The sequence below is a fragment of the Balaenoptera borealis genome, assembly GCF_965194805.1.
Source record: "Balaenoptera borealis genome assembly, chromosome: 15".
Taxonomy (NCBI): domain Eukaryota; kingdom Metazoa; phylum Chordata; class Mammalia; order Artiodactyla; family Balaenopteridae; genus Balaenoptera; species Balaenoptera borealis.
The window spans coordinates 85,159,597-85,175,821 of record NC_138871.1 but is presented as its reverse complement, the minus strand read 5'-3'; the positions used below and the strand labels follow the sequence as shown (position 1 = coordinate 85,175,821).

General features: G+C 40.7%; 1 protein-coding gene across 3 annotated transcripts in view; it reads left to right on the top strand.

Moving 5' to 3' along the window:
- Positions 1-16,225, top strand: part of TAF1B (TATA-box binding protein associated factor, RNA polymerase I subunit B) — a 62,961-nt gene that overhangs the window by 6,110 nt on the left and 40,626 nt on the right. For all 3 annotated transcript variants that reach the window (XM_082357560.1, XM_082357558.1, XM_082357559.1), the window contains exons 4-7: positions 1,128-1,225; positions 2,871-2,966; positions 5,771-5,924; positions 11,745-11,901. In XM_082357560.1, coding sequence (XP_082213686.1) covers positions 1,128-1,225; positions 2,871-2,966; positions 5,771-5,924; positions 11,745-11,901 — 505 coding nt within the window. The remainder of the gene's footprint in view (positions 1-1,127; positions 1,226-2,870; positions 2,967-5,770; positions 5,925-11,744; positions 11,902-16,225) is intronic.

Sequence of the window (16,225 nt, the reverse complement as noted above, 5' to 3'; positions counted from 1 at the left end):
CATTTATTATATAGAATAGGAACCCAGACTGAGAATTTAAAATACGACTTTATCAGTTTGTCAGAGCGGTGTGCAGGAAGGAGAGAGCACACATGGATAGAGCTTGGAGAGTTTAAACTCCCTCACCTTTGGAAAGCGTCAAAATTACAGGCTTCCCATTTTACTCCTATACAAGCTAAGACCCTTTCCAGAAAGTGCGTTAGTCAGCAGGGGTGGGGAGGCCTTGTGACATTTGAGGTAAGGGAGGGGCATAGGAGTCCTGTGACATTCTGAGGGGAGAGAGCCTCTTGGAGTCATGGTAACAGACTTCAGAAGCTGTGCACTCATAACATATTTTTCAAAGAGTTACAGTATTTGTAAAGTAGGGAGGGGTAAAACATAAGGGTCTTAACAGATTTTAACGTTTCTCTTCAACTGGTAGTTTTATTTAAACGTGTAGCTTTGTCCATTGTAGTGGCAGTTCTCGTCACAATCTCTCAAGGTTGTTTTGAGGTTGGAAGAAAATAACCTACTTAAAATACCTGGCAAGTAGGCTGAGCTCAATAAATCTTAGTTTCCTTGCTTTCAGTTTCACCCCAGAACCTAGAGCCATCTTGAGAAAGGGAGAATGCCGTTGAGCAGTTTATTTTCTTTGTATATTTTTATTATCCTTTCCTGCGATCTTGGAGCTTCTCATCTTCACTTTTGTTCATTCATTCTCCAAATGCTCATTGTTCCCTTTCCATATGAGTTGGAACAGAGGAGCCACAGAAGCAGTGGCTGAGTGTTGAGGACCCTTGCATTTAGGACTCTGCTGGGCATTGTCCAGTGCAGTGTACATTTATAAAACTTATTTCATTTTTTTAATGTGACGATTCGTTTTTCTGTCTCTGACATTAACATTTCGGAAAAATTACAGATAATTTAAAATATTTAAAATCTGATAAGTTATTAAAATGATGTTTAGCTTTAGCATTTATGCACAGATTTGCCAGATGGGAAGCAAGAGAGTATAAGAATGGAAACTCTACTCAGGGGTACGAAGAAATTCCAGTTGAAGTGTATAAAACACAATTGTAACTATGTAGCAGCATTACATTTAGTAAGTTAGGAATGCAAATGTCTGAAACCTGTCATTTGCCATTTAGAGAAAGGCTGGGATTGGTATGTGTGCGAAGGTTTTCAGCACATACTTTATCAACAAGCAAAAGCCTTACAGACCCTTGGAGTAGGCCCAGAGTTAAAGGTAAGTCCGTTTGTGCCTAGATGTTAGCTTTACATTTTGTTGTTTGAAGAACAGTAGATTTAGAGTGATACTAAGGAGGGCTCTCAGTAATAGCATTAGGCCTAATGAAAGGATCATGTATTTGGATGCAAGCAATACATCCAAAAGAAAATAAGGTTTTAGTCTTCAGGTATTTAGGAAACACTGGGTTAAAGCAAAACAAATAACTTTGCCCGCTTACTGGTGCCTTTTATGTGTTAATGTGCTTTTAAATTTCCTAGGGGACGTAGTGTGCAGTATTCACAGTTTGAGAGCAAAGTCCTTTGGCATGTGTGTGTGTGGGTAGCAGCCATCGGGACTTGAGTTCCAGAGAATGCACTTTGTGGAGCGATACATTAAACCAGTGGTTTTTAAACTTGAGTGTGTGTGTATCAGAATCACCTAAAAGGCTTGTTAGAACACAAATTGCTTGACCTCATTCCAGGGTTTCTGATTAAGTAGGTCTGGAGTAGGGCCCAAGGATTTTCAGTTCTAACAAGTTTCCAGATGACACTGGTGCTGCTGGATTCAGCTTAGCTGGAGAGAAGGTTTCATGCATATGTGGAGTGAGTAAACACGACAGTATATAGCAATATGCTCATAAATGAAAATAAGAGCAAAAAGAAAAGGGAGAAAGATCAATGTCTCCTGAAGTCACCAAGAAGAGATCCGTAGAGTAGCCTTTGCCGTTCAAACCAGTGTCTGCGGCAGGCTGGCAGGATGACCCGGGGGCCAGTGCGTGGCCTACGTGGACCCTGAGCCTTACCCGTGGCAGTCATCGCGTTAGGTAAGGTTACTGGTGGTCTGGGCTCTGTGAATCTGGTTTCTCCTTGCATAGTCATCCTACGTATAAGTGTTTTTCAATAAGTGGTTTCTGTTAGTTACACCAAATAGCTTCAGTAGGGTTTATACCTGTGTAGCCTTCTACCGGCTTCATCGGGATTGATCCTGAAAACGGTTTCTCTGAAATTAACCAATGAGTATAACTGTTTAGACCTGACCAGTTAAATGGCACAGCCAGAACACAGGCTCTGGAATCAGGACCGACTCCAAATCCCATTCATGGCTTTCCTACTTATTGGCTGGGTCATTTTGGCAAAGTTACTCAGTTTCTTCAGTGGTAAAATAAGAGATAATAGCTATCTTGCAGGATTGTGTTAAAGCTTATGGATGCCTTGTACCTAGCAGGTGATGAATAAATGGAAAAATTGTTTTGTTTGTTTGTTTTGTTTTACTTTCACTTGGACGAGGGTGGGGGCAGTGAGAGGGAGGGGTGTCAGTAGGTCACTGGACCCAGTAGCAGCTTTGCCCCTAACTGGAAGTGTAGTCACATGTAAGTTGCTTTCTTTCTCTGAATCTTAATTTGCTTAACTTGTCAAAGGAAGGGATTCAACTAGATGACTTTAAGGAACTAAAATCTAAGATTAAGAAGAATTTATTCCATGCTTCCCGTATACCTGACATTGAAATGATCATTCTTCTAAAGGAAATTTAGGTAAGAAAGGTAAGAATACATTTAGATGGAAGCAGTATGTAAAGTACAGGAGAGTAGAGATTCTGTGGTGTAGATGTGCCAGTATATTTTTCATCATAACCTGAAGCACCACTCATTTCCCTTCTACCTCAGAATGAAGTTTTACATAATTTTTGGAAGCGCTACCTTCAGAAGAGCAAGCAGGCATACTGCAAAAACCCAGTTTATACCAGTAGAAGGAAAACTACGGTAAGTCACAATTCTGAAAAGTGGGACCAGAAAACATGTCTAGCGAAAGATAGAGATGAAGATGAGGTTCATCCTTACCTGGGTTTATGATGCCTGTCAGAGGATTTTCAGTGAAGGTTTCCTTTATAGTCCAGAAGGACAGGGTCACTGATCTAGACATTGACCCCAAGTAAGACACTGACATCTGAAATTTGTGGTTAAGTTTCTAAATAGAAGCTTAAGGAGTTTCTACCATTGTACTATTAAAAACTTTTTTGCATATATTATTCTTTCTGCTTGGAACACCTACTTCCTTTACTTGGTGTTTCAAGATTCAGCTCAGTTATCATCTGGGTGTTTCACCACCCCACCCCCATCCATCAAAGCAGTTAGATTTTTAGCAGTTTGCTATTAGTGCTTTGTAAGTGTGCCATGGATCATTTTATCTGGGGTAGGGGAGGATTCCACTGCTGAGAAACGTGGGTTTGGTAAGCTTTGATGTGTTTTATGTGTGATTACTTACTCTCCAGGGCTGGGAAGAGATTCTGAATCTATTTGACAGACTTTTGTTAAGAGCTTAGAAACTTGGCCCAGTGTTTCCTTGTTTGGTTGGGGTCTCGTAGGTTCCACATGCAGAATTTAGTGACCCAGCAGTGAAAGAAATAGGTCCTAAGAACGAGAAGTTTAGAAATAGCAGGTGGGGACTTCCCTGGTGGCGCAGTGGTTAAGAATCCGCCTGCCAATGCAGGGGTCATGGGTTCAAGCCCTGGTCCGGGAAGATCCCACATGCCGTGGAGCAACTAAGCCCGTGTGCCACAGCTGCCGAGCCTGTGCTCTAGAGCCCGCGAGCCACAACTACTGAGCCTGCATGCCGCAACTGCTGAAGCCTGCCCGCCTAGGGCCCATGCTCCGCAACGAGAGAGGTCACCGCAACGAGAGGCCCGCGCACTGCAACGAGGAGTGGCCCCCGCTCGCCGCAACTAGAGAAAGCCCGTGCGTAGCAACGAAGACCCAACACAGCCAAAAATAAAATAAATTAAATAAATAAAGAAAGAAAAAAGAAAAGAAGTAGCAGGTGGAGCAGGAATAATGATAGTTCAGTTTTGGGTGTAAGTTTGAGACAGCTTTTGGACATCCAAGAGGAAATGTCAAGTCCTCAGATATAGAAATCTTCAGCTCAGAGGAGAGGTCTGGGCTGGAGATGTAAATTTAGAAGCTGGCAGCTTACACTATAATCAAATCTAAAATGCCATTGTTTGTAAGATGCACCATTATTTTAAGTACTTCCAAGAAAAGATAATGCTGCAGATTAAATCATGCCATGCCACTGATTGTAAGATACATCCTGATTTCAGGGATGTTAAAATGTGGAGACATGGGAGTGCATTTTAGAATTGAAAGCAATATATGTAGTAAATGGTATTTAAAACCACAAGACCAGATGACATCCCTGAGGAGTGAAGACAGAGAAAAGGACCAAGAACTGAGCTCTGGGCCACTCCAGGGTTAAGGTGTCTGGGATAAAAGAGGGAGGAATCAGCAAAGAAGTCTGAGGAGCCACGGGTGAGGTGGGAGGAAAGCCTAGGGAGTGAAGGGGGCATTCTGGAAACCAAGGGACAGAGTGTTTCACGAGGAGGGGCGTGATCCACTGGGAGAAATGCCACCTCCAGGTCGGGAAGGGAGAGGGCTGACAGTCGAAGAGCGGAGCAGTGGGATCGAAACCTCGGCTGGAACGGGGCACTGAGAGGAGAGGAACTGCAGACGGCAGGTCTGGACAGCTCTCTCTGAGCATTTCGCTGCGAAGAAGCACAGAGAGATCGCGTTGTAGCTGGAGTCAAGGGGAATTTTTTTCTTCAAGCCAAATTCATGATGGTGCACTGATAGGAATGATACAGGAGAAAGAAGAAATTCTTGATGGAGAAGGAATAGAAGGGAGTGATAATCTTTGAGTAGAAAGGGGGTGGAATCGAGTGCACAAAGGGAGATACTGGCTTTAGAGGGGAGCGTGGACAGCACACCAGAAGAATCCGACAGAGGGCAGAGCGCGTGGTGGAGCTGCCGGCAGACGGTTGCCTGCGGGAGCCCGTGGAAGTTTCCTCAGGATTGCTTCGGTTTTCTCAGAGTCTCCGCTTATCAGCCAGCTTTATGGTTGCCTGGCCCCTCGTGGGCTCGCCTGTCGGAGGGGATGTGCTTGACAGAAGACACAAGCATTATCCTGTCCCTGAATTTTTTGTCTCATTCTCTTGTGAGTTTCTTTAATATGAGCTTTATCTCCTCATAATAAGATCAAGTTTCTTGGCCTGCATGGTTGAGAGCATGGCTTGTTGAGTGTGATCTGTTCCCCAAGGTAATGTCGGTCAGTGAGGCCTTTAGGTAGCCAGCCAGCTGACCTTTCTTAGGGACACTCTGACCACCATTTCAACAATACATGTGTGAACAATTAAACAAGGGTAAGAGATAGTAAGTATATCCTTGTCAAGCCTTAGTGTGCCTGGACTCATTATTGACACTTGATGTTTTTATTGGTGTTGATACTAGAGCTGCAAGAGAGGTGTTAGTTACAGAGAGAAGGAGGCCTGACACGTCTGCCTGCTTCCTTGCTCACGCTCGTTTGAAGCCCTTCTCCAAGAAGCATTGCCGGGAGGTGCTGGGGAGCTACGTGCGGAAGTCGGGGTCTTTCGGCCTCGGACTGGGCAGGCGGCTGCAGCTCTCTAGAGGGGCTCCTCTTCTGGTGTTTGTGATGCTCAGGAATTGTTTAAGTTTGTGGAAGTTAATTATGTTGTAAATTCCTGTAAAGTCACAATTTATATTATTTTACAAAATAGGTATTAGAAGATAATCCAAGTCATTCAGACTGGGACAGTGAGCCTGAGCTGCTGAGTGACTTGAGCTGTCCTTCGTTTGTTGAAAGCGGAGCGGAATCTCAGCCGGAGGTCCACGCTCAGAAGCCTCTCCCCATCATCAAAGCGTCACAATCAGGTAAGATGAGAATCAAACTACCTAGAATTTTAAAGCTGGCAATGCATCTTAAAAATAGTCTAATCTCTTCATATTCCAAGGAGGGAAACTTGGCCTAGCAAGGCAGAATGACTTGTTGAATCATATGGCAAGGAGAAAGGTAAACTAAATGAAATCTTAGTGCAATTTTTAAAAAGGTACATCGTCTCTACATGAGTTTTTTGGTGTGATTTTTAAAGGGAGCTAAACAGTAAGTAGATCCAGAAAGGATGCTAGCTCCATAAAGATAGGTGTGGGCTCAGAATTTTCGGAGAAAAGTTGCAGCAGAGAAATGACAGAACTTAGCCATAAGGTAAGATAGACAAGAGTCAACGATAAGTCGCCCAGTTTCTCAGCATAGCAGGCTGAATAAAACGTACCGTATTATGTGTGTGTATACAGGTGTCTTACCTTCTGATTTAATTCCATAATTTAAAGTAGATAAGGAATATATTTAAGGTTACAGATATAGACCTCCTGAAAGCATTCATTCATGATTTTAGTTGTTTACACACTCCTTTAAAAAAGGAAAAAAAGTGGTGGAAAACAGAGCTCAAAGAACAGACCAAGAATTTATTATAGATTGCTAGAATCTTGATGTGTGCTGATAGAGTTCTTTGAGAGATAGCTTCCAAAACCTCTGGTGTTAGGGATTGTTGAAATCTGCATAAAGCATGGTTATATAAAATTTTCAACAAAACACTTCAGAAGTATGGAGTGCTTCTTTGCAAGCCCCTTGCCTTCCGAAGATTAAAAATTCCTATTATCAGCATATCCCCATTTCTTTTGTTTTGTTTTGTTTTCTTCAGCATATCTACATTTCCTGTTGGACTGCACAATGACACAGATATCAGTTAAGTTACATTTTGTGTCCAAAGAAGTTAGGATCATAGGCTAAGTGGGCAGCGTGGACCCTCTGGCGTTTCCTTCTCCATGCTTTCAGGCAAGCCTGGCTCAGATAGTGCCAGAGGACTAGGACTCTAAACCATCCAAGCCTTCTATTTATTTTAAAAAATATATTTATTTATTTGGTTTCTTTGTTTGTTTATTTTGGCTGTGCTGGGTCTTAGTTGCAGCACGCAGAATCTTCGTTGCGGTATGCATGCAGGATTTAGTTCCCTGACCGGGGATCAAACCCAGGCCCCCTGCATTGGGCGTGCAGAGTCTTACCCACTGGACCACCAGGGAAGTACCCCCATCCAAGCCTTTTAAATAAAGCATCGTGATTATTTACCTATGTTAGGGGTTTTTGTTTGCATGTTTGTTTTTTAGTAAATGATGATCCTTAGAGCCTTATTTTCATTTTTACATTAAGTGTAACTATTAAAACAACTCTTATTACAAAACTATATAATGGAGATATTCATGGGAATTCCCTGGCAGTCTAGTGGTTAGGACTTTCACTGCCGGGGCCCGGGTTCAATTCCTGGTCGGGGGACTAGGATCCCACAAGCTGCGAGGTGCGGCCAAAAAAATGCAGATATTCATAAAGAAAATAAAATCACCAGTTATTGTATCACCCCAGAATAACCACTGCCACTGTATTCTACTATACTCCAAAAGGTTTTTTTTTTTTTTTTTAATTGGAGTATAATTGCTTTACAATGTTGTGTTAGTTTCTGTTGTACAACAAAGTGAATCAGCTATAAGTATACATATATCCTCATATCCCCTCCCTCTGGGCCTCACTCCCACCCTCCCTATCCCACCCCTCTAGGTGGTCACAAAGCATCGAGCTGATCTCCCTGTGCTATGTAGCAGCTTCCCACTAGCCATCCATTTTACATTTGGTAGTGTATATATGTCAGTGCTACTCTCTCACTTCGTCCCAGCTCAGGTATTTTATTCATGTATATATAAAGAGAAAGGGAAAGAGTTTTATTATTTTGTTTTGCAAAAATGTGAGCTATTTCTTCATTCTTTAAATTTTTTTAATCAGAATTCTACGTGCATGTTAATTCAAATAAATTTATGACTTGTTATAATAAATTACAAAAATAACAAATAAAAATAAATTGCAGTTCATTGTCTCCCCGAAATGTCCTGTTTCCAAGAGGCATTCATTTTCAACTCTTTTACAACCTGCGTATCTCTGTCGCATGCTTCTAGTACTACATCCTGATTTCCGGTTTTGGACGTTAGCGATTAAATTCCCACCGTGGAGGATGAAGCCTTAGCTCTTTCGCTCGTCCTTCACTGCCCCCCTCCCCATGTAGTTACCAACGCACAATTATGAATTTCTCATTCTCTATCTTTCCAATATAATTTTTTACTGGATCAAGTTTTGGTGCTTAAATTGTAAGTGTATAAATGCTCTTCAGAACTGAACCACATAGCTTACTATGAGTACTTTTTCTGTATATCTTCTGGTTTCTCCAGAGTTGATAATTGTCTTGTTATTTGTTTAGTTTTCTATTTATTTATTACTAATCTATAATTTATTACTAGTGTATCTCCACACTTCCCCTCAGTTCTGAAAATCTCTCAATTCCTTAGATATTCTGTCAATTTCATCTTCTGTAATAGACTTTCTGGAGCTTCTGAGCTGCTCTGATGTAGAATGATGTATTTCTAGACCTGTGTCCCAGCTGTCTTTGGGATCTCTTTACCACCATTCCAAGGATTCTGTCACCTCTCTTTTGTTAAATTTCTTATTTCCTTGATCTCACTTCATCTTCCCTCTTGGTTCACTCCCTCATTTTTGTGGAGCATCTTTTCTTATTTTGCTGAGGATATTAATATTATTTCCCACTGATTTGAAAATTTGTTTTGGCCTTGCCTTTTTATATTAGAGGATTTCTTCAAGTGTTTAGTGAGCTTAAGAAGGCTAGTCCTGTTTAAGAATGGAGATTGAAAAGTGGATTGAAACTTTGTACCCATGGTTAATCTTGTCAGCTCTGCTCTGGTTTATTTTCTTAGTGAACCTTCAGCATTGTCATCTTTAATTTTTTTCCCCCTTAGCTGATCAGATTTTCCATTCGGAGGTTGTAACCCTGACTATTCTGGGAACTGGGTGGGAAAAAGGCCTCAGGGGAGGAGGGGGTTGTCTCAATACTCAATATGTAAACGTTCACTTAATCCTCCTGTTTTCAGTAAGATATCCCTACTTCAACTGTGTGTGTGACTGACGCCCTATCCCAGAGAGCCCTTTGTTTTACTGTCTCTAGAGGAGAAACTTACAATTTTCTGGCAAGATAGGGGAGCAGTCATTTGGCCGCATGGAGTTTGGGGAGAAGTCTGGGTGCCTAACTTCTTCTTAATCGGACTTTCAAGCTATCCTTCCAGTATTAGTCCTACTTCACTCAGTTTCCAGGGGTACCTGGTTTAACCGATTCCTGAGCTTTCTTTAGAGGTCCCCAGGGGAAAATTAGATTGATTTCTGGCTTTCCCTACTGCTGGCTGTGAATCCAGCTTTCTCAGCACTGCTAAGGCAATAATCATCCATCCATTTGCTTTCCAGCTTTTAAAATTTTATTGCTGTTGTCTCCTTTTCCATGTTATTTGTTCTTGTATTTATATCTTTTGAAAATTTCTTTATAATTGAAGTGGGACAGAACAGAGCCTAACGTATGTTTTCAATCTGCCATCTTAACTGGAAGTCCCTACATGTTGTTATATATATGATATATATAGAAAGTTTTAACGTACTATTTTATGGAAATCTGTGTCCTTGTATATTCCTATAAAACAGTAGTCTTCAAACTTTAGCATCCACCAGAATCACCTGGAGGGCTTGTTAAACCACAGGCTGGTAGGTTCGATAATTTGCAGCTCTAGTAAGTTCTCAGGTGATGCTAATATACCTGCTCCAGGGACTGTACCTTGAGAACCACTGATCTAAAGCATTGTGTAAATTGTTATGCACTGCTCCCTTGCATGGAGTTATTTAATTACATTTCTATTCCAGTCACTTGGTTGTTTGAAATTTTTGTCTTATTGTAAACAGTGTTGCCACAACATGCCTTGACCCAGAACCTTTGCATGTTTTTAAAATCATTTCACTAGGATGAAATCTGAGAAGTAGAACTGCTAGACCGTTTGTCACCAAATATTTATTGGGTTCCTCTTCCGTGCTAGAGACTGTTCTGAGCTCTGGGGACGCAGTGGTGAGCAAGACTGTCCTCAGGCTGCTTAGAGTGTGCTGGGAGGAGCTGACAATAAATGCAACCATGAAAAAGGAAAGTTCAGTTCCTGATAAATGCAATGAAGAAAGGATTTACAGGATTTGGAAAAGGGGATTTTGAGGGATAATTTGGAGAGTTTTTGCCCAAGAAAGCTTGGAGTTTCTCAGGGTCATTCCTCATCCTGCTTTTTAAATCTACCCTCACTCCTTACTTTAAACACCAGTTATATCCTGACAACCCTAAAATTCCTATCTCTTGCCCATCCTCTCAACTATAGGATTTTTTATATTCAGCTACCTACTCGACATTTCTGTTTGTATGCTTAATAAAATCTTATACTTGTGCAATTCTGATATCTTGATTTCTCTTGTCAAACTTGATCTTCTGCCATCTTCCTTGTCTCAGTAACTGGCATCTCCATTCTCCTTGTTGCTCAGTCCAAAGCCCTTAGAATCCTACTTGTCTTCTCTTTTTTTCTCATACTTCACATCCAGTCCATCAGTAAATCCTTTTGACTCTGCTTTCAAAATATGTCCAGAATCTAGCCACTTCTCACCATCTGTAGGGTCGCCACTCCAGTACAAGTGCCCGTCGTTGTCGACCTGGAATCGTGGTCTCCCGTGTGCCCTCCCCAGCTCCACTCTTCATAGCAGCCAGAGGAACCTTTTAAAACCATAAATGAGATCATGTAGCTCTTCTGTTTAAAACTCTCCAGAAACTTCTTACGTACTTAGAAGAAAATCTAAAGTACAAATCATGACTGACAAAGCCCTTTAGCAATACAGTTTCTTACTCTCTCCTGTCATGTCTTAACACTTTCCTCTCACCCATGGTGCTCTCGCCACACTGGCTTCCTTGATGTTCCTTCAGGTTGACTCTGCTAATGTACTTGGTGTTCCTCTCCAGATCCTTAAGACTTATTCTCTGATTTCATTCAGGTCTCTGCTCAGATGTCACTTTCCTAGAGAGGCTTCTCTGATCACCCGTGTAAAATAGCACATGTCTCTTCCCTTCCCATCATTTTGTATACCCCTCCAGTGCTATTCTTCTGTGTTATGCTTAACCACTGTCTGCAAATTTTTGTGGGGGGGGGGGAGGCGTTTATTTACTGTCTCTCACTACTAGTATGTAGCTTTTAGGAGAGATGAGAGACTGTACACTGTCATTTCCCCAGACCTAGAAGAGTGGCACAAAGAATGAGGTGGATAAGTATTTCTGGAATGAATGAGTTGAGGATGGAATAATGCCCCGTGGGGGAGGATGCCTGCAGGATGGGAGTGGGAGGGGGTGCTGCCTTAGCTAGTGTTTGGAGAGCCTCTCAGAGAAGGGGACAGGTGAGTTGAGGCGTGACTCAAAGGAATTACACATTTTTTGCTTTGTAATTGTTTGTCCTTTTATTTATTCGAAAAATTGTTCCTGTTAACTATACAAAAATTCAAACAAGACAAATCCCTCCTTGGAATCTCAGCTCATCCAACTCCCACAAAGAACCAGCAGTTACCTTTTTGGCCAATTTTCTTCTGAATCGTTATTGCTCTTTATTGCCAAATTGTTCTTTGTAAAGATTATATCAGTAATCTAAAGATATTTAAAATACCTCTTTGGATTTTGCTGTTTTTCTTCTTTGTTGTCCAAAATAGTTGCTTGTACTTTTAAAAATCTCCCTTTGTCCTTTTAGAAACTGCATCTGTCTGTTCTGGATCTCTTGACGGAGTAGAGTATTCACTGCGAAAGGAGAAGGGAATTGTGAAGATGACTGTGCCACGGACGCTAGCTTTCTGCTACCTGTCATTGCTTTGGCAGAGGGAGACAATCACTCTTGCGGATCTTCTGAGGTAAGCTGGGCCTCTCGTATAATGATGCTTCTGCTGACTATCTGTGTGCACTAGGAGACAGCCTTGGATATTTTGGATTTTACAAGGAGGTTTAAATTAAGGAAGGGAAAGATTGGGCAGTCTGAATTCTAACTCTGAAATTTAATTCTCCTTGGGCTAATAATTCATCTCCTTGGTTTCCTTATTTAGGTAGTGGAAATAATACTATTTATCTTACAATGGGGTATTAGAAAATTAATTTTCTAATGTGAGTAAAGTGCTTTGAAGATGAAAAGTGACATTTAATTACCTGAGTAGTATTATTAAGTATTTTTCATTTTTTTTTTAATAAGAGTATTAGTCATTTTATTTTTATTTATTTATTTATTTATTTATTTATGGCTGTGCTGGGTCTTCGTTTCTGTGTGAGGGCTTTCTCTAGTTGTGGCAAGCGGGGGCCACTCTTCATCGCGGTGCGTGGGCCTCTCACTATCGCGGCCTCTATTGTTGCGGAGCACGGGCTCCAGACGCGCAGGCTCAGTAATTGTGGCTCACGGGCCCAGTTGCTCCGCGGCATGTGGGATGTTCCCAGACCAGGGCTCGAACCCGTGTCCCCTGCATTGGCAGGCAGATTCTCAACCACTGCGCCACCAGGGAAGCCCAGTATTTTTCATTTTTAAGAGAGAGGATGAACAGATGACCTTTACATTGGCAAATGTTATTAGTAGTTGCACAAAAGCATACATTGGTATTGTTAAGAGCTAAAATACAGGTTGTCTGTGTTTATAAGCCAAAATTAAAAACAAAGCTCTTAAAAGAACCTGTTATGTAGATAGTCAGCATTTACATTTTTCAAGGTAATCTGCCGGGTTTTATAGTTAATGAATAAATTATGGCGTTCTGTGTAAGAATTTCTCATTAAATAGAAGATGTGCCAAAATCATTAATGTGTTAATTTTCCCTTGCTTAATATGTGTTCTAAATAATAACATTTGAGTTTTTTTCAGTGTATAGAGTGATTTTAAGAGCACAGATTTAGAACCAGACTCCTGGGTTCAAATCCTGGCTCTGCCACTTATGTGTTATAGGACCTTGAGTAAGTTATTTAATTTCTCTCTGCCTCTGTTTCCTCATTGGTAAAATGAGGCTAATAATAATATCTACCTCAGAGGGTTTGAAACTACTTTCAATAACTAGTACAACATGAAAAGCACATAGCGCCGGGCACGTAATAAGAACTCAGTGCTGGTTATTGTTGTTTATGTTTTCTTCATCATCATCATCATTATAGGCACTAGGCCCTTTGATTAAATAAAATGCCTCTGGTAAATGAGGATAGTGTCTTTGAATTTGGCCACATCAACCAAATAACAAGGCTTTTCTCAGATGTGACTAACAGTACATGCAAGTTGAAAACTTCCCTAATATGGAAAAGGAAATAGTCAATCAAGTCCAGGAAGCACAGAGAGTCCCATACAGGATAAATCCAAGGAGAAACACGCCAAGACACATTAATCCAACTGTCAAAAATTAAATACAGGGCTTCCCTGGTGGCGCAGTGGTTGGGAATACGCCTGCCAATGCAGGGGACACGGGTTCGAGCCCTGGTCCAGGAAGATCCCACATGCCACGGAGCAACTGAGCCCGTGTGCCACAACTACTGAGCCTGCGTGCCACAACTACTGAGCCTGCGTGCTACAACTGCTGAAGCCTGAGCACCTGGAGCCTGTGCTCTGCAACGGGAGAAGCCACCGCAATGAGAAGCCTGCACACCATAACGAAGAGTAGCCCCCGCTCACCGCAACTAGAGAAAGCCTGCGCACAGCAACGAAGACCCAATGCAGCCAAAAATAAATAAATAAAAAATAAAAATAAATAAAATAAAATAAAAAAATTAAATACAGGAAAAAATACTGAAAGCAGTGAGGGAAAAGCAAGAAATAACATACAAGGGAATCCCCATAAGGTTAACAGCTGATCTTTCAGCAGAAACCCTGCAAGCCAGAAGGGAGTGGCAGGACATATTTAAAGTGATGAAAGGGAAAAACCTGTAACCAAGATTACTCTACCCAGCAAGGATCTCATTCAGATTCGACAGAGAAATTAAAACCTTTACAGACAAGCAAAAGCTAAGAGAATTCAGCACCACCAAACAAGATTTACAACAAATGCTAAAGGAACTTCTCTAGGCAGGAAACACAAGGGAAAGACTTACAATAACAAACCCAAACCAATTAAGAAAATGGTAATAGGAACATACATACTGATAATTACCTTAAATGTAAATGGATTAAATGCTCCAACCAAAAGACATAGACTGGCTGAATGGATACAAAAACAAGACCCGTATATATGCTGTCTGCAAGAGACCCACTTCAGAGCTAGGGACACATACAGACTGAAAGTGAGGGGATGGAAAAAGATATTCCATGCAAATGGAAATCAGAAGAAAGCTGGAGTAGCAATTCTCATATCAGACAAAACAGACTTTAAAATAAAGACTATTACAAGAGACAAAGAAGGACAGTACATAATGATCAAGGGATCAATCCAAGAAGAAGATATAACAATTGTAAATACTTGTGCACCCAACATAGGAGCACCTCAATACTTAAGGCAAATGCTAACAGCCATAAAAGGGGAAATTGACAGTAACACAGTCATAGTAGGGGACTTTAACCAATGGACAGATCATCCACAACGAAAATAAATAAGGAAACACAAGCTTTAAATGATACATTAAACAAGATGGACTTAATTGATATTTATAGGACATTCCATCCAAAAACAACAGAATACACTTTCTTCTCAAATGCTTATGGAACATTCTCCAGGATAGATCATGTCTTGGGTTGCAAACCAAGCCTTGGTAAATTTAAGAAAATTGAAGTCATATCAAGTATCTTTTCTGACCACAGTGCTCTGAGACTAGATATCAATTACAGGAAAAAAACTGTAAAAAATACAAACACATGGAGGCCAAACAATACGCTACTAAATAACCAAGAGATCAGTGAAGAAATCAAAGAGGAAATCAAAAAATACCTAGAAATAAATGACAATGAAAACACAATGACCCAAAACCTATGAGATGCAGCAAAAGCAGTTCTAAGAGGGAAGTTTATAGCAGTACAATCCTACCTCAAGAAACAAGAAAAATCTCAAACAACCTAACCTTACACCTAAAGCAATTAGAGAAAGAAGAACAAACAAAACCCAAAGTTAGCAGAAGGAAAGAAATTATAAAGATCAGATCAGAAATAACTGAAAAAGAAATGAAGGAAACGATAGCAAAGATCAATAAAACTAAAAGCTGGTTCTTTGAGAAGATAAACAAAATTGATAAACCATTAGTCAGACTCAAGAAAAAAGGAGAAGACTCAAATCAACAGAATTAGAAATGAAAAAGGACAAGTAACAACTGACACTGCAGAAATACAAAGGATCGTGAGAGATTACTACAGGCAACTATATGCTAATAAAATGGACAACCTGGAGGAAATGGACACATTCTTAGAAAAGCACAACCTTCTGAGACTGAACCAGGAAGAAATAGAAAATATAAACAGACCAATCACAAGCACTGAAATTGAAACTGTGATTAAAAGTCTTCCAACAAACAAAAGCCCAGGACCAGATGGCTTCACAGGTGAATTCTATCAAACATTTAGAGAAGAGCTAACACCTATCTTTCTCAAACTCTTCCAAAATATAGCAGAGGGAGGAACACTCCCAAACTCATTCTACGAGGCCACCATCACCCTGATACCAAACCCAGACAAAGATGTTACAAAAAAGGAAAACTACAGGCCAATATTGCTGATGACCATAGATGCAAAAATCCTCAACAAAATACTAGCAAACAGAATCCAGCAGCTCATTAAAAGGATCATACACCAGGATCAAGTGGGGTTTATCCCAGGAATGCAAGGATTCTTCATTATACGCAAATCAGTCAATGTGATACACCATATTAACAAATTGAAGGATTAAAACCATATGATAATCTCAGTAGATGCAGAAGAAGCTTTTGACAGAATTCAACACCCATTTGTGATAAAAACGCTCCAGAAAGTAGGCATAGAGGGAACTTTCCTCAACATAATAAAGACCATATATGACAAACCCACAGCCAACATCATTCTCAATGGTGAAAAACTGAAACCATTTCCACTAAGATCAGGAACAAGACAAGGTTGACCACTCTCACCACTATTATTCAACATAGTTTTGGAAGTTTTAGCCACAGCAGTCAGAGAAGAGCAAGAAATAAAAGGAATCCAAATCGGAAAAGAAGAAGTAAAACTGTCACTGTTTGCAGATGACATGATACTATACATAGAGA